The sequence below is a fragment of the Hyperolius riggenbachi genome, chromosome 6, assembly GCF_040937935.1.
Source record: "Hyperolius riggenbachi isolate aHypRig1 chromosome 6, aHypRig1.pri, whole genome shotgun sequence".
NCBI classification, from domain to species: Eukaryota; Metazoa; Chordata; class Amphibia; order Anura; family Hyperoliidae; genus Hyperolius; species Hyperolius riggenbachi.
In genome coordinates, this window is record NC_090651.1 from 382691953 (window position 1) to 382713722 (window position 21770).

The 21770-nt window shown below is 46.6% G+C and overlaps 1 protein-coding gene across 2 annotated transcripts in view; it reads right to left on the bottom strand.

Annotated features, from left to right (window-relative positions):
- Positions 1-1275: 1275 nt before the first annotated feature.
- The window catches only part of LOC137523107 (uncharacterized), a 73191-nt gene continuing 52696 nt past the window's right edge, over positions 1276-21770 (bottom strand). The window contains exons 7-8 of one of the 2 annotated variants that reach the window (XM_068243324.1): positions 8907-9050; positions 1276-1558 (exon numbers count right to left, since the gene is read on the bottom strand). In XM_068243324.1, the coding sequence (XP_068099425.1) occupies positions 1368-1558; positions 8907-9050 (335 nt within the window). In that variant the 3' untranslated portion in view covers positions 1276-1367. The remainder of the gene's footprint in view (positions 1559-8906; positions 9051-21770) is intronic. The other variant, XM_068243325.1, reaches the window with a different exon arrangement.

Consider the following 21770-nt stretch of genomic DNA (forward strand, 5'->3'; position numbering starts at 1 on the left):
CCTCAGTCCCCAGACCTGAATATAATTGAAAATCTGTGGTGTGAGTTAAAGAGAACTGTCCATGCCCGGAAGCCATCAAACCTGAATGAACTAGAGATGTTTTGTAAAGAGGAATGGTCCAAAATACCTTCAACCAGAATCCAGACTCTCATTGGAACCTACAGGAAGCATTTAGAGGCTGTAATTTCTGCAAAAGGAGGATCTACTAAATGTTGATTTCATGTCTTTTCTGTGGTGCCCAAATGTATGCATCTGCCTAATTTTTTATAAACAATTATTGCGCACTTTCTGTAAACCCAATAAACTTCATTTCACTTCTCAAATATCATTGTGTGTGTCTCCTATATGATTTATTTAACTGACATTTTTTTTATAACAACCAACGATTTATACAGGAAAAATCATGAACATTAACAAGGTTTCCCAAACTTTTGCATCCCACTGTTGGTAAGTATAGTTAATTAATATTAATGGGCTGTTGTTGTTACAATTTTATTTCTATATTAACTCAATGTAGAAATGGGTAAGGAGTATATATTAGTACCCCTATACCCATTTCACCTGGTGGTGGGCATCTGGGGGTACCCTTGTTAAAAGGGGTTCCCCAAGTGCACCATGAATTCCCCACCAAGAACCTACAACTACAATGAGCCCATTGCTCAAGGTATGGACAAGGGCTTTAGGGTAGACAGGAACACCTTGCCGAACCCTCACTTGCAGAGCCCCCCCCCCATGGATCATGTGAACTGGTACAGCTCAAGGTGTGGTGCCCTACTAAGCCCAGGCTCTAATCTTTGTACAAATGGAGTAGTGGAAACTGGATAACGGAGAAGAATGAATTTACGTTGGCAACCTTCTTGAAATGGTGTGGTGGACATTTTGGTGCAGTTTTATATTTATTGCACCTCGACAAGATCTGCTATGACACATGAGAGAGGAGCAAACCTAAGAGGAGACATTTGTTAAAAGAAGGCCAGTGCCGTTTAGGTTTTCTGAATCACATAGGCTCTCCAGTAGAATTGAACAGACCGATGCTAACATTTTAAGATGGTGTCCATTTTGATGAAAACTGCATGCAGTGGTGATTTGAGCCAATCAAATATTGTTACTCTTAGTTTGGATTGGTCCAGTTCCAAGCCTATTTCAACAAAATGTACATATCAAATCTACTCTCCAATCTCTATGGCTGTTGGTTAAATGTTGGAACCAAAGCCTCTATCACTTCTCCCCTCCCCACCCCCCACCCAAAAAAAAAAATAATAATACAAAGATTAGTTTGGTTTATTTTTGTTTTGTCTTTGTTTGTTTTAGTTAGTTTTTTGTTTTTCTAACAATCACTTTTCACACAATTATTCACAAACAACAAACTAAGCTTTCAGAAGACAGAGGACTGTGAAAGAGATGACATATAGGCTATGGATTGCACTCCTCCACGCTTTTGCACTGTTGCAGGTAATATTGTGCTTTACGTTCTTCAGGTAACGTCCCGGAATTTGTATCATTCTAGGGCCCGCTTCACAGATCTCATCCGTGGTACAGCCATGCAAGCTCTCGGTCACTGCAAAAAAAAATAAAGATTTGAGGTTAATAATATATGTGGGGAGGGGAGGGGGGCATAGCCCCTCCCCAGTAAACCTTAATTAACCCCTTGTCACCCATGCAGGCTGATATAGCCAGGATGGCTGGCTGAGTCAACCTGTGTTGGGCTCCACCATACTAGCCATACTTGGTACGTGATATCCTAGGGGAGGGGGTTTACAAAGCCCCCTTTCCTCATACAGAGCCCTTGACCCACTTCAGGTGCCCAGGAGAGGGCACACATGCATTCTGGGGGAAATTATGCAGAATCTGGAGGCCCCCTTTAATATGGGGACCCCCAGATGTCCTGCCCCTTTCAGGTATATGGGTATGAAGTGGCAATTGTGACTCTATGCCTAAAATGCCTAAAATAAAACTCGTCCTCTTCTTTATTCTTCTCTTTTTCATCTATCACTTCTTTCTTTTCTTTTTTTACTTCTTTTTCTTCCGTCCTTCTCCTTTAATTCTTCTTTTATTTATTCCTTTCTTCTTCTTTAAATCTTGATTGAAGTGTTCTCGCTCATCCGCCGATCTCTACGCTCCATCAGTCCCCGCCTCCGCAGCGCCGCTCATCATCAGACACCACAACTCCCATCCTGTAAATGGCTCTGAACCGTGGCAAAGGATCTTTAAAGCTTCCAATGGGGCTTCCTATTGGTTCATGGTCTGGGGGGTCCGGGTGCAAAGTGGGGTTCTAGACATGCGCCCATAGGTATCCGAGATACAGAGTGTGTGGTGTGGGATGCCCCTATGTTCATCTTTGGAGGGACGTATGTATCGTCCAAAAATACACTGCAGGCTGCTAGTTTTTATCCCAGACACTAATGGTCCAAAACCAGCCATAAGGTGGAAAAAGCCCAATGGCTTTCAACCGGCTGCCAGATCTAATGCAGATTTTTCATGCATTTGTGTCTAAAACTAGGATTGGAATGGGGGCCTTAAAGAGGAGCTGTTAGGTATAAGGTCTCAGAGAAAAAAAACACATATATCAGTAGCTAAATACTGGCTGTACTTACATTACATATGCATTTCACTGTCCACGTTTGTACTTCACAGAATTTGTATATAGTATATGCAGAGATTGATGCTCCTGACAGCTCATGGCAGGCTCCATGTTTGTCTGTCTCCTATGAAGCCAATTGTGTCGTCATGTCCTGCCTGCTTCCTGATCACAGAAAAGCTCATACTGAATAACACTAGTGTGCAGTGAATATTAATTAGCCATGTGGCTAGGAACAATAGCGGACTCCTGCAGTGTACTCTGCAGGGAGATTTATCAGTGCTGTGGGCTGGACTGAGTTACAAGCTGCTGAAACTTGATCCTGTAACTTCTCATTAGCAGCCGAGGGGAGGGCCCCAGAATGCTTTGCAGTATGGTATGTGGCTTGCGTCCTCTTAAGAGCTTGGGTCTAACAGCTTTGCTGATAAGCACACATCAGATGTAAGAGAGATTTTTAACTACAGTATTGCCTTTTTGGCTTCCTTCTAAACTGTTTAACACAGGAGAATAGAGGTTTAAAGTAGCTTCTGCAGCCTGACAGTTACTCTTTAAAGTGGGTTTGAACCCATCTATATATATAATAGAGTAAGTGCCTCAACCTTCGAGCAAGAAGAAGAAGTACTTTGCATGAGAAAATATATGCGTGCTCAATCACCAAGTTTTAGGCTTCTTTTCCACGGACTGTTGAGCTGTGTGCTCAGCAAGCAGTTACCAGGCAGCAGTAAGCAGTTACCAGGCAGCAGCAAGCAGTTACCAGGCAGCAGCAAGCAGTTACCAGGCAGCAGCAAGCAGTTACCAGGCAGCAGCAAGCAGTTACCAGGCAGCAGCAAGCAGTTACCAGGCAGCAGCAAGCAGTTACCAGGCAGCAGTGAGCAGATACCAGGCAGCAACAAGCAGTTTCCAGGCAGCAGCAAGCTGTTACCAGGCAGTAGTGAGCAGTTGTAAGAGTTTGAGAGGCATGTTACTGCCTATCAACTGTCCGTGGAAAAGAGGCCTACCCTAGCAAGTCTGGCTTTGCAAATCTGGCCTAATTGGCTATTCATGAGGCAATGCTCATGCAAATATGCATTTGCTTTTGCATGCCAAACTATGCAGGGTCAAAAAACCAATACTGCAAAGCAGTCGCCCTGCTACATGCCAGTGATGAGCGAAAATGCAAAAATTTGTTTCGATACATTTTTACCGAATTTTCGCCTAATTTCGTTTTGACAGGCAAATTTTCCATCTAATTTTTTCACGTTAATTTTCGCCTAAGGCCAGTCATTTTCGCATTACTTGCGTATGATTGCGGACATTTTCCACATAAGGGCATTAGCGCCCGCATTCAGAGAAGTTCCTTGCGCATTATTGTGGGCATTTTTCCGTATAAACGTCCGCATAGATTGAATTTCCATGCGGATTATTGTGGACATTTTTCCGCATAAGGGCATAAGCATCCGCATACAATGAATTTTCGATGCTGGTCGAAAACGCAAATATTTCTGAAGATTTTCGTTAAAAAATTCGCCAAAAAACGAAAACGGGATTTTTGAGGCGAAAATTCGCAAGCAACACTGCTACATGCTACATTAGCACTATCCAGGAGCGCCACGGGGAGGATTCCCAATGCCCCCCTTTTATACAACCGGGGGGACCACAGGGTCCCAGGCTCTCTCACTGCCTGGGAACCACAGCGACACCCCGGAGGGGGAGGCGCAGGCGACCCCCCCCAAGCGTGGCCAGCGTCGGGGAGAGCCGTCCACACCCACCTCCCAATATTAAAAACAGGCACTTACCTTAACGTCCATTGCGTTCTGCTACATGCACATTAACTTGGGGGCACCACATGAGAAAGGAGTGAAGCATGGGTCACCCCGAGCTTTAGAGCTCAGGGCTGGCTCACATACAGCACTCCAGAGGGGGGGAGAGGACAGGCGCAGACAACTCACTCCAGGGCTCACACCACCGAAACAAGCCATCCACCACCTGCCTCCAAAGGATACAAACTGCAAAAAATGCTTTCCATGAGAAAATTAATGCGCATGTAGCAGAACGCAATGGACGTTAAGGTAAGTGCCTGTTTTTAATATTGGGAGGTGGGTGCAGACGGCTCTCCCTGGCGCTGGCCACGCTTGGGGGGGGTCGTCTGCGGCACCTAGCCTCCCCCTCCGGGGTGCCGCTGTGGTTCCCACGGTCCCTCCGGTTGTATAAAAAGGGGGCATTGGGAATCCTCCCTGTGGCGCTCCTGGATAGTGCTAATGTAGCATGTAGCAGTGTTGCTTGCGAATTTTCGCCTAAGTCATTTTCGCATCGAAAATCCTGTTTTCGTTTTTTGGCGAATTTTCACGAAAATCTTCAGAAATATTTGTGTTTTCGACCAGCATCGAAAATTCATTGTATGCGGATGCTTATGCCCTTATGCGGAAAAATGTCCACAATAATCCGCATGGAAATATAGACTATGAATGTATTTTGTAGGTACTGATCTTTTGCAAGAACGGATCTTTTGCAGATAATGATGTTTTGAATGTGCACAGCAACTTTGTGTGCAGCATCTTGCAAATATTTCTATCTAATGGGGAGTGCAGCTCAATAGAATAGACTGTGTAGGTGTGGCTCTCATACTACATGGAAGGGGGTAAAATTTCTGTCTGATGGGGAGTGCAGCTCCATACAATAGACTGTGTAGGTGTGGCTCTCATACTACATGGAAGGGGGTAAGATTTCTGTCTGATGGGGAGTGCAGCTCCATACAATAGACTGTGTAGGTGTGGCTCTCATACTACATGGAAGGGGGTAAGATTTCTGTCTGATGGGGAGTGCAGCTCCATAGAATAGACTGTGTAGGTATGGCTCTCATACTACATGGAAGGTGGTAAGATTTCTGTCTGATGGGGAGTGCAGCTCCATACAATAGACTGTGTAGGTGTGGCTCTCATACTACATGGAAGGGGGTAAGATTTCTGTCTGATGGGGAGTGCAGCTCCATAGAATAGACTGTGTAGGTATGGCTCTCATACTACATGGAAGGGGGTAAGATTTCTGTCTGATGGGGAGTGCAGCTCCATAGAATAGACTGTGTAGGTGTGGCTCTCATACTACATGGAAGGTGGTAAGATTTCTGTCTGATGGGGAGTGCAGCTCCATAGAATAGACTGTGTAGGTATGGCTCTCATACTACATGGAAGGGGGTAAGATTTCTATCTGATGGGGAGTGCAGCTCCATAGAATAGACTGTGTAGGTGTGGCTCTCATACTACATGGAAGGGGGTAAGATTTCTGTCTGATGGGGAGTGCAGCTCCATAGAATAGACTGTGTAGGTATGGCTCTCATACTACATGGAAGGGGGTAAGATTTCTATCTGATGGGGAGTGCAGCTCCATAGAATAGACTGTGTAGGTGTGGCTCTCATACTACATGGAAGGGGGTAAGATTTCTGTCTGATGGGGAGTGCAGCTCCATAGAATAGACTGTGTAGGTATGGCTCTCATACTACATGGAAGGGGGTAAGATTTCTGTCTGATGGGGAGTGCAGCTCCATAGAATAGACTGTGTAGGTATGGCTCTCATACTACATGGAAGGGGGTAAGATTTCTGTCTGATGGGGAGTGCAGCTCCATAGAATAGACTGTGTAGGTGTGGCTCTCATACTACATGGAAGGGGGTAAGATTTCTGTCTGATGGGGAGTGCAGCTCCATAGAATAGACTGTGTAGGTATGGCTCTCATACTACATGGAAGGGGGTAAGATTTCTGTCTGATGGGGAGTGCAGCTCCATAGAATACACTGTGTAGGTGTGGCTCTCATACTACATGGAAGGGGGTAAGATTTCTATCTGATGGGGAGTGCAGCTCCATAGAATAGACTGTGTAGGTGTGGCTCTCATACTACATGGAAGGGGGTAAAATTGGTCTGTGATCTTTCATTTTTCCAAAGACTTTTATCTGATGTGTGTACCCACCTTTATTCTTCTTGCTTCAAGGTTGAGGCACGTACTCTATTAGATAGATAGAAGATGCGGCGTATGCTACGACGCGGGACGGCTAGTATTTACTAATGTAATAAAATCATTCTTAAAGTGACACTGAAGCAAAAAAATAAATGATATAACGAATTGGTTGTGTAGTATGGATAATTAATACAACATTAGTAGCAAAGAAAATAGTCTCATATTTTTATTTTCTATTTTCTGTTATATAGTTGTTGTTTTTTTATTACATTGCGTCATTTCCTAAATTTCACAGAGCAGGCTAATGACCTTTTGAACTTTCCTCTGCAGGAAAAAAAATACAGTGGGAGACAGTTCAGATAAAAGCTTCAAAAGACAGAGCTCTCTGCGAATTTGAAAGTCGGAGAAATCAGCGAAGCTCTTTTGCATAGATGACAACTGGAGTTTCTTAACTCTTCCTGTACTGGAAACAATATTTGACTCATATCTCTGCTGTTAATGTTTTATTTCTTAGCTGTACTACACATACAATTCATTATATAATACGTTTATTTTCACTTCAGATTCCCTTTAAAGTGTACCTGAGCCGAAACTCAGCCGGTACAAAAATCAAATACTTAGCTGAGGAGTAGGAAGCCTCTGGATCCTAATGATGCTTCCGTCACAGTCCTCTGGTCCCCCGTCGCAGAGCACAGACCCTCCAAAGATTACCGACAAGGGCTGATTGTGGTCGTACTGTACCTGCCCGAGCACGGCCGCGCCTGCATATTAAGCCAGAGACGCACAAGCTTCTTTGTGCTGCTCAGCAGGCACAGCTGCGCTCACGTGACTACAGCATGGTCACACTTGTGCCAGAGGAGTGCAGCTAGAGGGTCCACCAGCAGAGGACAGTGAGGGAAGCCTCCTTAAGATCCAGGCGCTTCCCTTTCCTTAGGTAAGTATGCGTTTATGGACTCGAGCCTGACTCGTGTTCTCGCTAAGTTACAATTGTGAAATCTCCCAGCCACCCCCTCCCACAGGCTGTGCAGTGTAGCATGACCACTGGAGGCCTCTAGTATTTGGGACATCACACAAGTGCCCCAGGACTCAGGAGTGAAGAGAGGAAGAAGCATCCAGCAGACAGAGAAGAGAACAGAACCACGCCATGGACAGGTGAGAGTAGCTTCATTTTTTTCAATAAATCAAACGCCGCTCGAAACACATTCTCAACAACATTTGCAGCATCAATATCTAGCAGATTCAATCAAATTGCAGAAAGAGAAAAAAAGAACACTGAGAGCCCAAAATAGTGTAGTACGTTCAGGAAGTTATTGGTAGTGGTAAGGTGTATAAGAGTTTATACTCACAAACGTGCGTTACCACAAAGGCAACCACTGTATAGGCGGGTGGGGATGTTATGACCTGACCCCACTCAGGTTAAGAAGTCACTCTCCGTGGATAGGAAACAAGGGGTAACACACCGGTCTCAGCATTTGGCTTGGACCCAGACTAGTACAAGTTTTTACTCCTTTAATTACCTGATGAAGCGGGATAGATCCTGCAAAACGTGTTGCATCATGGAGTACTTAAATAAACGGTATCTTTATTGAAACTTTAATCATCACACTGTCTGTGTTTTATTTGTTGGGGAGGTAAGCCCACCACCACTGCTACCCTTTTTAAATATTTTTTAAAATGTTTTTACTCTATTCTGGTGCCTCCGTTCAAGCTTCTCTTCAGGAGAGATCACAGAGGTGCTAAGCCTAATCTGGACCTTGGCTGTGTGATACTCCTGTTGTTTAATGCCTGAGGAAGCGGGATCTTGCCCGTGAAACGCGTTGCAGTATATCTTGGAGTATGTGAATAAATTGTGTTTGATTGAATCAACGGCATCGAGTCATTTTTAGGTTGGTTGGTCCACCACCACCACCTAAATATTTTAAACTTTTTATTGCATTTTTGCATTTTTATCCTGTTGGCGCCTCTGTACATCGCTATAAGCTTCTCTTCAGATTCAATCAACTGATCGAATTTGCAGGATATGGATGGAAAAAAATTGAGTAAGAGCTGGTGCACACTACAAGAGCTTTTTAAACGCCAGATATTTTAAAAGCTCTTGCTAATGCAATGCTATGGGGGATTTTTACAAAATCACATCGCTCCAGTGTGAACACACACATAGATAACATTAGCTTTAAAATCACAAAGCGCTCAGAAAAGCTATTGTAGTGTGCACAAGCTCAAAGTGTATGGCCACCTTAGAGCCCTAAGTATATGGCCCTACGTTGTATGGCAACTGTTGACACCAGATGATCTGGTAAATACAAAATTGTCACTTGCATTTTTCACAACCTTGCTACACATCACATTTTTCCACAACATGACAGTTATGTTTTACCTCTGTTGGCAAATGGACTTACCATACCTCTCGGTTTTCACATAGCGCATACAGCGCGTCTCGTTCCCCGTACATTTTATATTGTTAAACCGTGTACATCGATCAGATTTGCTGACATAGCAACCTGGGCAGATCAGCCCATTGTCCCGATCACTGATAGATGGCACTAGAGAGAAGGATGGGGGAAGGAAACTGTAAGCATCAATTAAAACAGTAAACTTTGCATACAAATAGAACACATTGAAAGAGGATATTGACCAACTAAAGGCAAATAGTGCAACAGCCACTTTGCATCAAGACCTCATTCTCCTCTTATGGTCCTGAGAAATTGTAGGTGCCTCCAGTATAGTTAGCCAGGTATAGGTGACCTCAGTATATGTTAGGTTGGCCAGGTATAGGTGCCCCTAGCATAGGTTAGCCAAGTATATGTACCCCAAGCATAGGTAGACTGGTATAGGTACCTCAGTATGCGTAGCAAGGTATGGGTGCCTCCAGCATAGGTAGTCTAGTATAGGTACCACTCCCCCAAGAACTTTGGCAGGCTCTCGGGGATTACAATAAAGGAAGGGGGAACAGCAGGCACACTGGCAGGCACAGCTGCAGTGCACGGGGCCTGACTCCACCCTCCCGCTGCTCAGCCCACGTGGCCGCCCCCTTCCCCCCAATGCTCCCCCCTTTGTTGCAGAGTTTAAGCAATCCCTGCTGCGTAAGCTCTGCAAGGGGAAGGAGGAGAGGGAGGGAGGATTCAGGGCCCCCTACTCTTGGCTGTGTCCCAGTGTGTCTGCTGCTCCCCCCTCTTTCACTGCGCCCCGCCCCTTCACTGCAGCCCAGGTGGACACCCACCTCGCCCGCCCCTAGAAACGGGGCTGACTTTATCCCTAAGTCTAAGTCATAAATAGGGTTCTTTCTCTTTTCAATTCCCTTTTTTTCCTCCTAAAGGTGGCCACTAATGATCCAACTGCTAGCGAAAAATCGTTTGAGCGATCAGAAATTCTGATTGGAAGTGAAATATTGTAATACATCGTTCGCTACACCATCAACGAACCAATCTTTGCTTCCTATCTATCACGACCAACAAGAAAATACAAATTTTGGTTCGACGAAAATTCATTCGGACGACATTTTTTTCTCTCGTTCATAATTGATTATGTCCACCAACGGAGGCTATTTACAACTAATCCAATCATAAATTCTGATCGCTTGAATGATTTTTCACTAGAAATTGGACAGTTAGTGGCCAGCTTAAGTATCATCTAATGTTAATGAAAAGGGTTCATCTTCCATTTCAAATAACCTTTCAGCACTCTGCAATTACCAAAAAGTAGGTGAAAAATTACCTGAATCACGATTGCTATTCAATTCACTTTTTCTCCTGAGTTTTCTCCGAGGAGATAATTTTTCATCTTATATTTAATATAATAACTTTTAAGCATTTTGTAATTGAAAAAGTAATAAAAATAGGTGAAAAGGTACTGTCAAAATTATTTTGAGTATTTTTCTTGCCAGCTGGTGGCTTAAAGGGCATTTTTTATCAAGTTGTAAAAAAATAACCTAGGAGAGAACACAGGAGAAAACGTAAATTGTATATGGGTCCATGGCCCTTATGCAATTAGCTTCTTCTCTCTCGTTTTCTGCTAGGTGATATTTTCAAAATTGTCAATAAAGTGCCTTTTAAATCACCAGCAAGAGAATACTTCAAATAGTTTTGATAGTACTTTTCCACCTATTTTTTTTTTTTTGTACATTTTTAATTACAAACTGCTGAAATGTTATTTTAATAGAAGATTAAAAATTATCTCCTAGAAGAAAACTCAGGAGAAAAAGGAAATTACATATGGGCCCTGGCCATTTAAGTCACCAGCCAGCGAGGAATTCCTCTGAATAATTTTTTACCTACTTTTTAGAACCTTTGTAAATGCAGAGAGCTGAAAATTTATTTTTAACAGAAGATTAAAAATTATCTCCTAGGGGTAAACTCAGGAGAAAACGGGAATTGAATAAGAGAATTGGGCCGATATGCAATAAATTTTTTTCTCCTGGACCTTCTCCTTGGTGATATTTGTAGAACTTATCAATAAAATAACTTTCAAACCATCAGCAAACAAGAAAATACTCAAAATACTGGTCATTTTACTGTTACCTTTTCACCTGCTTTTTGGAACTAATTAAAACTGCTGAAAATGTATTTTAAAGGACTTCCGAGGCCAAAATTACAGTAAGAAAATTACACTACCTTTTTATTAGCAGAATCCACGGAGGACGTCCTGCCCATCCTCCGCTCCGTTCCGCCATCAATGCAGGTCTTTCCGTTCCCCTATGGCTTTGCCCGACCCCACCGAACGGGTCGCATCGATTCCACCTCTAAGATGGCCGCCGCCTTGATCCGCTGCTGCGCAGTACGCTTTGCACTTGGGGAGCATGCCGAGACCTAATACGCAGCGGGAGGTGGGCAATAGGCTGTGCAGTTGCGCTAACGGCAAAACGTACTGCGCAGCCGCGGATCAAGGCGGCGGCCATCTTAGAGGTGGAATCGATGCGATCCGTTCGGTGCAGTCGGGCCAAGCCATAGGGGAATGGAAAGACCTGCATTGATGGCGGAACAGATCGGAGGACGGGCAGGACGTCCTCCGTGGATTCTGCTGATAAAAAGGTACAGTGTGATTTTCTTAAATTTGGTCTCGGAAGTCTTTTAAAGAGAAGAGAAAAATGATCTAGGAGAAAACTCAGAAGAAAAAGTCAGTTGAATAAGAGCCTTTGGCCCATATGCAATTCACTTTTTCTCCTGAGTTTTCTCCTAGGAGATAATTTGTCATCCTCTATGTGAAAGAACTTTCAGCGCTCTGCAACTGAAAAGTGCCAAAACGTAGGTGAAAAAGTGCTATCAAAATAATTTTGAGTATTTTCTTGCTTGCTGGTGGTTTAAAAGGCATTTTATTAATAATTTTAACTAAGGAGAAAAAGTGAATTGCATTTGGCCTATATGTATGAAATTCACGTTTTCTCCTGAGTTATCGACTAAGAGATAATTTTCATCTTCTCTTGTTAGCATGTTACAGTAAAAAAAAAGTACCAAACACATGTTGAAAAGGTACTATCAAAATTGTTTTTAGTATTTTCTTGCTTGCTGGTGGTTTAAAATGCATTTTATCACAAGGGGCTCAATTCACAAAGCGGTGCTAACCCAGTTAGAGACTTTAGGCATGATAACCATTGCACCACGCTGGTGAAAAGCCAGTTTAGGTGTGATAAGTTTAGGCATGATAAGTTTAGGTGTGATAAGTTTAGGCATGATAAGTTTAGATAAGTTTAGATCGCTTGCAAAGTCCCGCACGCAAAGCAGCGCCATTAAACTTTATACGAAGTGCACGAGACTTTGCAAGCATAAAACTTTTGATCAACTGTGCACTGTGGTGCTAACCCAGTTGGCGCTTAAACTTCTCATGCCTAAACTTATCACACCTAAACTTATCATGCCTAAACTTATCACACCTAAACTTATCATGCCTAAACTGAGTTTAGGCATGATAAAGGGCTTTTCACCAGCGTGCTAACTGTTAGCACCGCTTTGTGAATCAGGCCCAAGGTGTGAAAATATCACCAAGGTGAAAAGTCAGGAGAAAACGTGAATTGCATATGGGCCCTGGGAAATAAAATATTTTTTAAACCCCCAAAAAGCAAGACAATACACACAATCAGTTTGATAGTACTTTTTCTAATACTTTTGGTGAACTTTTTTAAATTGCGAAATGCTGAAAAGTTATTTCGAAAGGTGCGTACACTAGTGTTGGGCGAACACCTAGATGTTCGGGTTCGCGAACGTTCGCCGAACATCGCCGCGATGTTCGGGTGTTCGCGCCGAACTCCGAACATAATGGAAGTCAATGGGGACCCGAACTTTCGTGCTTTGTAAAGCTTCCTTACATGCTACATACCCCAAATTAGCAGGGTATGTGCACCTTGGGAGTGGGTACAAGAGGAAAAAATATATTTGAAAAAGAGCTTATAGTTTTTGAGAAAATTGATTGTAAAGTTTCAAAGGAAAAACTGTCTTTTAAATGTGGAAAATGTCATGTTTCTTTGCACAGGTAACATGCTTTTTGTCGCCATGCAGTCATAAATGTAATACAGAGAAGAGGTTCCAGGAAAAGGGACTGGTAACGCTAACCCAGCACCAGCAGCAGCACACGTGATGGAACAGGAGGAGGCGCAGGAGGAGAAGGCCACGCTTTGAGACACAACAACCCAGGCCTTGCATGAGGACAAGAAGCATGCGGATAGCATGCTTTGTACCACCATGCAGTCATAAATGTAATAAAGATAAGTGGTTCAATAAACAGGGACCACGCGGCAACGCTAACCCAGCAGCAGCACACGTGATGGAACAGGAGGAGGCGCAGGAGGAGAAGGCCACGCTTTGTGAGACACAACATCCCAGGCCTTGCATGAGGACAAGAAGCGTGCGGATAGCATGCTTTGTACCACCATGCAGTCAAAAATGTAATAAAGATAAGTGGTTCAATAAACAGGGACCACGCGGCAACGCTAACCCAGCAGCAGCACACGTGATGGAACAGGAGGAGGCGCAGGAGGAGAAGGCCACGCTTTGTGAGACACAACATCCCAGGCCTTGCATGAGGACAAGAAGCGTGCGGATAGCATGCTTTGTACCACCATGCAGTCATAAATGTAATAAAGATAAGTGGTTCAAAAAACAGGGACCACGCGGCAACGCTAACCCAGCAGCAGCAGACGTGATGGAACAGGAGGAGGCGCAGGAGGAGAAGGCCACGCTTTGTGAGACACAACAACCCAGGCCTTGCATGAGGGCAAGAAGCGTGCGGATAGCATGCTTTGTACCGCCATGCAGTTATAAATGTAATAAAGATAAGTGGTTCAATAAACAGGGACCACGCGGCAACGCTAACCCAGCAGCAGCACACGTGATGGAACAGGAGGAGGCGCAGGAGGAGAAGGCCACGCTTTGTGAGACACAACAACCCAGGCCTTGCATGAGGACAAGAAGCGTGCGGATAGCATGTTTTGTACCGCCATGCAGTCATAAATGTAATAAGGATAAGTGGTTCAATAAACAGGGACCACGCGGCAACGCTAACCCAGCAGCAGCAGACGTGATGGAACAGGAGGAGGCGCAGGAGGAGAAGGCCACGCTTTGTGAGACACAACAACCCAGGCCTTGCATGAGGACAAGAAGCGTGCGGATAGCATGCTTTGTTCCGCCATGCAGTCATAAATGTAATAAAGATAAGTGGTTCAATAAACAGGGACCACGCGGCAACGCTAACCCAGCAGCAGCAGACGTGATGGAACAGGAGGAGGCGCAGGAGGACAAGGCCATGCTTTTTGAGACACAACAACCCAGGCCTTGCATGAGGACAAAAAGCGTGCGGATATAGCAGCAATGCTTTTTGCCGCCATGCAGTCATAAATGTAATACAGATGAGAGGTTCAATAAACAGGGACCGGAAACGCTACACCATCCCAGATGTTCATTGGTCATGTTACTTGGTTGGGGTCCTGGAGTGTTGCGTAGTCATTTCCAATCCAGGATTGATTCATTTTAATTTGAGTCAGACGGTCTGCATTTTCTGTGGAGAGGCGGATACGCCGATCTGTGACAATGCCTCCGGCAGCACTGAAACAGCGTTCTGACATAACGCTGGCTGCCGGGCAAGCCAGCACCTCTATTGCATACATTGCCAGTTCGTGCCAGGTGTCTAGCTTCGATACCCAATATTTGAAGGGTGCAGATGGATTGTTCGACACAGCTACGTCATCTGACATGTAGTCCTTGACCATCTTCTCCAGGCGATCGGTGTTGGAGGTGGATCTGCACGCTTGCTGTTCAGTGGGCTGCTGCTGCATGGGTGTCAGAAAATGTTCCCACTCCAAGGACTCTGCCGATACCATTCCCTTTTGGGCACTAGCTGCGGCTTGCGTTGTTTGCTGCCCTCCTGGTTGTCCTGGGTTTGCGGAAGTCAGTCTGTCGGCGTACAACTGGCTAGAGGAGGGGGAGGATGTCAATCTCCTCTCTAAAGTCTCCACAAGGGCCTGCTGGTATTCTTCCATTTTGACCTGTCTGACTCTTTCTTCAAGCAGTTTTGGAACATTGTGTTTGTACCGTGGATCCAGAAGGGTATAAACCCAGTAATTGGTGTTGTCCAGAATGCGCACAATGCGTGGGTCACGTTCAATGCAGTCTAGTATGAATTGAGCCATGTGTGCCAGAGTCCTACCAGAATCCTCATCATCCTCTTGTGAGCGTTGTGATAGTTGTTGTGATGCATCATAGTCGTCACCTTCCTCCTGGTCTGCTTCTGCTGACCATTCGCGCTGAATTGTGGAAGTCCAACGTGCACCGCTCTGGCCCTCGTCAGTGGTGGAATGAAATTCCTGCTCCAACTCCAGCTGTTCCTCCTCCTCTTCTTCGTCATAGCTGCTGGGGCCAGCGTTCCCTGAGGCGGATGGCCTGATGTTGGTACCATCACGCTGATCGTTTTCTCCTTCAGATTCCCCCAGTTGCATCATGACAGCTGTTTCCTTGATTTTCAACATTGACCTCTTCAGTAAATACAGTAGTGGTATGGTAATGCTGACTGAAGAGTTGTCACTGCTCACAAGCAACGTCGATTGCTCAAAATTTTGGAGGACTTGGCAGAGGTCCAACATGTTGGCCCAATCGGATCCACAGAAGCTTGGCAGCTGTCTGGATGCGCCTCGGTACTGCGCCGTCATGTACTGGACCACTGCACTCTTCTGCTCACAAAAGCGGGCTAGCATGTGCAGCGTAGAATTCCAGCGCGTAGGGACATCACACAGCAAGCGATGGTGGGGGAGATTGAAGCGCTCCTGCATCTTGGCAAGTGCCCCCGAAGCAGTACTGGAATTTCTACAATGTTTGGCCACTCGACGCACCTTCAACAGAAGATCGGCCACGCCTGGGTATGTCCTCAGGAACCGCTGAACTACTAGGTTCATCACGTGCGCCAGGCAAGGGATGTGTGTCAGCTTAGCCAACCTTAAAGCGCGAATGAGATTACTCCCATTATCACACACAACCATGCCCGGTTTCAGGTCCAGCGGTGCCAGACACAAATCCGTCTCTTCCTTTATTCCCTTCCAAATTTCCTCCCCTGTGTGCTGCTTATCCCCAAGGCAGATCAGCTTCAGCAACGCTTGCTGACGCATGCCAACAGCTGTGCTGCACTGCTTCCACGATCCTACTGCTGCTGGGTTAGCGTTTCCGGATGAGGTACAGCTTTGAGATGCGTTGGAGGAGAAGGAGTCAGAGAGGTAGGTGCTGCTGTTGTTATCCAGTGGGAGGGACAGCGGTGCAGCTGTTTGCGGCGTGGGCAACACCCGCGCCGTAGCAGGTGAGGAATCGCTGCCAGGCTCCACAAGGTTCACCCAGTGCGCGGTAAGGGAGATGTATCGACCCTGGCCGAACGCACTCGTCCAGGTGTCAGTGGTGAGGTGAACCTTGCAGGCAACGGCATTCTTCAAGCTTCGGGTTATTTTGCTGACCACGTGCTCATGCAACTCAGGCACTGCAGAGCGCGCAAAGTGGTAGCGGCTGGGAACCACGTAACGTGGGATGGCCACTGACATCATGCCCTTGAAGCTGTTTGTCTCCACCACTCGATATGGCAGCATTTCGCAGGCCAGAAGCTTGGCTATGCTGGCTGTTAGTAACTGCCACGGCCCGGGGGTCATTTGCTGGCAATTTCCTCTTGCGCTCAAACATCTCTGACACAGACAACTGAACCGTAGCGCTGCACACGGAAGGGCTGTTGGTTGTTGTGTTTCATGAACACTGGGAGACCTCAAGAGCACTACTCCGGAAAGTGACAGTGTCAGCGTCGTCTGATGTTTGTGAATGTTGTGAACCACGCAATGGCTGGGCTACTGCTGCTGCTGAGGCGGGTCTGGTGGTGAGTCTGGTGAACCCAAGGGAGGCAGTGTTGCTGGTACCCTGTCCTGCCGCGTTTGCCCACAGAGTGGGATGTTTGGATAGCATGTGGCGGCTCATGCTGGTGGTGGAGAGGTTGTTAATACTTTTCCCCCTGCTCAGGCGGGTCTTGCACACCTTGCAAATCGCCATGGTAACATCCTCAGTGCAGTCTTCAAAGAAAGCCCAGACTTTGGAGCACCTGCCTTGCTGGCGATTTCTGTTTGCTCCTCTTTTGCCTCTCACTTGAACTTCCACGCTTGTGGTGCCTGAAATTGCGCGCCGCCTACCTTGTGGCACAAGGCGAACTCGTGCAGCAGTGGGTTCTTCAACAGACTCATCTGTGCTGCTGCTACGACGGCGATGTTCTCGTTCACAAACGAAATCTGGGTCTCTGTCCACATTGTCCATACCCTCCTCTTCCATCTCCTCAAACTCGTCATATGTCATTGTGGGGGGCCGCCGCCGTGGAGTAGAGCTCCCCAGAACAACCTCTGCGCAGCTCACTCCAACGTCGTCTTCCAGATCTTGTCGGCCGACCTCCTGCAATTGCAACCCCTCCTGCCCAACTTGCTCTGCGATTTGGGTTTCCGAGTCCTCCTCGGACTCGCCTTGTATTTCAGTGCGTGGTGCATTTCCCACAGTTAATGGTTGTGAATCCGGGCACAACATTTCTGACTGTTCCTCCATTGACCTTTGAAAGGTGGAAGTTTGTTGGGCTGGGAATAGCTCCTGCGAATACCCCATTGTGTCCTGAGGTAATTCATCGGACTGGTTATCTGGCAGTTGTGTGCGTGGTGTCGCTGCCGGTTGTGTCAGCTTTGTGCCCACTGGCTCCTTGTAACTGGCTGAGGACTCGGACCTCGTGCGTGATGTGCTGGTGCTGCTTAACCCACTGCTGGACGCTTGAGAGGTCATCCAAGTAATTATCTGGTCCTGTTCTTTTGGATTTGTGAGGGTTGTTGTCCTGGACAACATGGGCGGTATTGAGTGGGTTTTCTTGGGTGCTCCCCTGTGGCCTGTACGTGAACCGTCAGGGGAAACACCTCTTCCCTTGCCCCTCCCTCTTTCACCGGATTTCTTCCTCATTTCACTTATCCTTACAGTACACGCTGACTGGCAGCAGTACAGTGGCAGTACAGAAATGCTATACAGTACCACTATTCCCAGCAGCGACACAGAGCACAATGCTATACAGTGGCGGGTGAGCGGTGTACTACTATTCCCAGAAGAGTGGCAGTAAACAGAATGCTATATAGTGTGGCTGAGCGAGGTACACAGAGTGGCAGTAAACAGAATGCTATATAGTGTGGCTGAGCGAGCGGTGTACTACTATTCCCAGCAGACACAGAACAGTAAACAGAATGCTATATAGTGTGGCTGAGCGGTGTACCACTATTCCCAGCAGCGACACACAGCACAATGCTATACAGTGGCGGGTGAGCGGTGTACCACTATTCCCAGCAGCGACACAGAGCACAATGCTATACAGTGGCGGGTGAGCGGTGTACTACTATTCCCAGAAGACACAGAGTGGCAGTAAACAGAATGCTATATAGTGTGGCTGAGCGAGGTACACAGAGTGGCAGTAAACAGAATGCTATATAGTGTGGCTGAGCGAGCGGTGTACTACTATTCCCAGCAGACACAGAACAGTAAACAGAATGCTATATAGTGTGGCTGAGCGGTGTACCACTATTCCCAGCAGCGACACAGAGCACAATGCTATACAGTGGCGGGTGAGCGGTGGACCACTATTCCCAGCAGCGACACAGAGCACAATGCTATACAGTGGCGGGTGAGCGGTGTACTACTATTCCCAGCAGACACAGAACAGTAAACAGAATGCTATATAGTGTGGCTGAGCGGTGTACCACTATTCCCAGCAGCGACACACAGCACAATGCTATACAGTGGCGGGTGAGCGGTGTACCACTATTCCCAGCAGCGACACAGAGCACAATGCTATACAGTGGTGGGTGAGCGGTGTACTACTGTTCCCAGCAGCGACACAGAGCACAATGCTATACAGTGGTGGGTGAGCGGTGTACCACTATTCCCAGCAGCGACACAGAGCACAATGCTATACAGTGGCGGGTGAGCGGTGTACCACTATTCCCAGGAGCGACACAGAGCACAATGCTATACAGTGGCGGGTGAGCGGTGTACCACTATTCCCAGAAGACACAGAGTGGCAGTAAACAGAATGCTATATAGTGTGGCTGAGCGAGCGGTGTACTACTATTCCCAGCAGACACAGAACAGTAAACAGAATGCTATATAGTGTGACTGAGCGAGGTACACAGAGTGGCAGTAAACAGAATGCTGAGCGAGCGGTGTACTACTATTCCCAGCAGCGACACAATGACTGGGGGGACCCTGGCTAGCGTGACTGGAGCGCGAACTACCCTGCCTGCCTACCCAAAGCTAAACTAGTGTTGGGCGAACATCTAGATGTTCGGGTTCGGGCCGAACAGGCCGAACATGGCCGCGATGTTCGGGTGTTCGACCCGAACTCCGAACATAATGGAAGTCAATGGGGACCCGAACTTTTGTGCTTTGTAAAGCCTCCTTACATGCTACATACCCCACATTTACAGGGTATGTGCACCTTGGGAGTGGGTACAAGAGGAAAAAAAAATAGCAAAAAGAGCTTATAGTTTTTGAGAAAATCGATTTTAAAGTTTCAAAGGGAAAACTGTCTTTTAAATGCGGGAAATGTCTGTTTTCTTTGCACAGGTAACATGCTTTTTGTCGGCATGCAGTCATAAATGTAATACATATAAGAGGTTCCAGGAAAAGGGACCGGTAACGCTAACCCAGCAGCAGCACACGTGATGGAACAGGAGGAGGGTGGCGCAGGAGGAGAAGGCCACGCTTTGAGACACAACAACCCAGGCCTTGCATGAGGACAAGAAGCGTGCGGATAGCAATTTGCATTTTGTCGCCATGCAGTCATAAATGTAATACAGATGAGAGGTTCAATAAACAGGGACCGGAAACGCTAACCCATCACAGATGTTCATTGTTCATGTTACTTGGTTGGGGTCCGGGAGTGTTGCGTAGTCGTTTCCAATCCAGGATTGATTCATTTTAATTTGAGTCAGACGGTCTGCATTTTCTGTGGAGAGGCGGATACGCCGCCGATCTGTGACGATGCCTCCGGCAGCACTAAAACAGCGTTCCGACATAACGCTGGCTGCCGGGAAAGCCAGAACCTCTATTGCGTACATTGCCAGTTTGTGTCAGGTGTCTAGCTTCGATACCCAATAGTTGAAGGGTGCAGATGGATTGTTCAACACAGCTACGCCATCTGACATGTAGTCCTTGACCATCTTCTCCAGGCGATCGGTGTTGGAGGTGGATCTGCACGCTTGCTGTTCAGTGGGCTGCTGCATGGGTGTCAGAAAATTTTCCCACTCCAAGGACACTGCCGATACCATTCCCTTTTGGGCACTAGCTGCGGCTTGTGTTGTTTGCTGCCCTCCTGGTCGTCCTGGGTTTGCGGAAGTCAGTCTGTCGGCGTACAACTGGCTAGCAGAGCCGGATTTGTACTCTTTATCGCCCAAGGCCACTATCACCAGCAGCCCCCTTTAGTATATGTAGCGAGATGACTCCTCCCCCCTTTCCCTCCAGTATAGGTAGCCAGATTACCCCTCCCCCTTCCCTCTAGTATATGTAGCGAGATGATTCCTTCCCCCTTTCCCTCCAGTATAGGTAGCCAGATGACTCCCTTAATCCCTCCTTTTCCCACCCTCCATTTCAGTATAGGTAGCCAGTTCACCTTCACACCACAGTAGCCATCAGTGTCACTCATTTCTCCGCTTGTCTCCAGTGCAGAAGCTTCCTCTTCCTTTCCGTCTCCAATGCTGCCCAAGTCCATAGCCGCCGGTCACAATGCAAACGTGCATAGAGAGCAAGATGGCTGCTGCACATGTGGCTAGCAGAGGAGTGCCATGGTCAGGCCTGATCTTCCTGCATTGCAGCATTTGCAAGCTTGCAAATGCTGCACCAGTTTCGCCTGTTGCTTTGGTGCCCTTGCTCCTGTGGTGCCCTAGGCCATGGCCTAGGCGGCCTTGGCCTAAATCCGGCCCTGCTGGCTAGAGGAGGGGGAGGATGTCAATCTCCTCTCTAAAGTCTCCACAAGGGCCTGCTGGTATTCTTCCATTTTGACCTGTCTGGCTCTTTCTTCAAGCAGTTTTGGAACATTGTGTTTGTACCGTGGATCCAGAAGGGTATAAACCTAGTATTTGGTGTTGTCCAGAATGCGCACAATGCGTGGGTCGCGTTCAATGCAGTCCTAGGCCGAAGAGGTCATAGCCTAGGGTCACAAAACCTGTTTATTTGGGCAATTTCAATGGTGGCGACTGGCGAGTCTGACGTACATAAATCGCAGCAATGGCCGTTAGCAACGTCTGAATCTCACGAAATGTCTCATGCTGGTAGAAGACATATTGTTAGACTTGGGCTCCAAAGATGGGTTCCCTACATCTCTGCAAACCAGAGTTACAGGGCTCCAAATTTGGTAAAATCCCCCATAGGCTTTCATTGGGCCTCCTATTTACAGTTCCAAAATCTCACATCTTTTCAAAGGGCAATTACTCAGCAGTGGCAAATTTTCTAGCATTGTAGGGACCCTTAGGGGGAACATGACTGGTGAGTTTCGGGCCCCTAGGCCAAAGAGGTCATAGCCTAGGGTCACAAAAACCTGTTTATTTGGGCTATTTCAATGGTAGTGATGGTGACGTACATAAATCGCAGCAATGGCCGTTAGCAAAGTCTGAATCTCACGAAATGTCTCATGCAGGTAGAAGACATATTGTTAGACTTGGATTCCAAAGATGGGGTCCCTACATCTCTGCAAACCAGAGTTACAGGGGTCCAAAATTGGTAAAATCCCCCATAGGATTTCATTGCCTC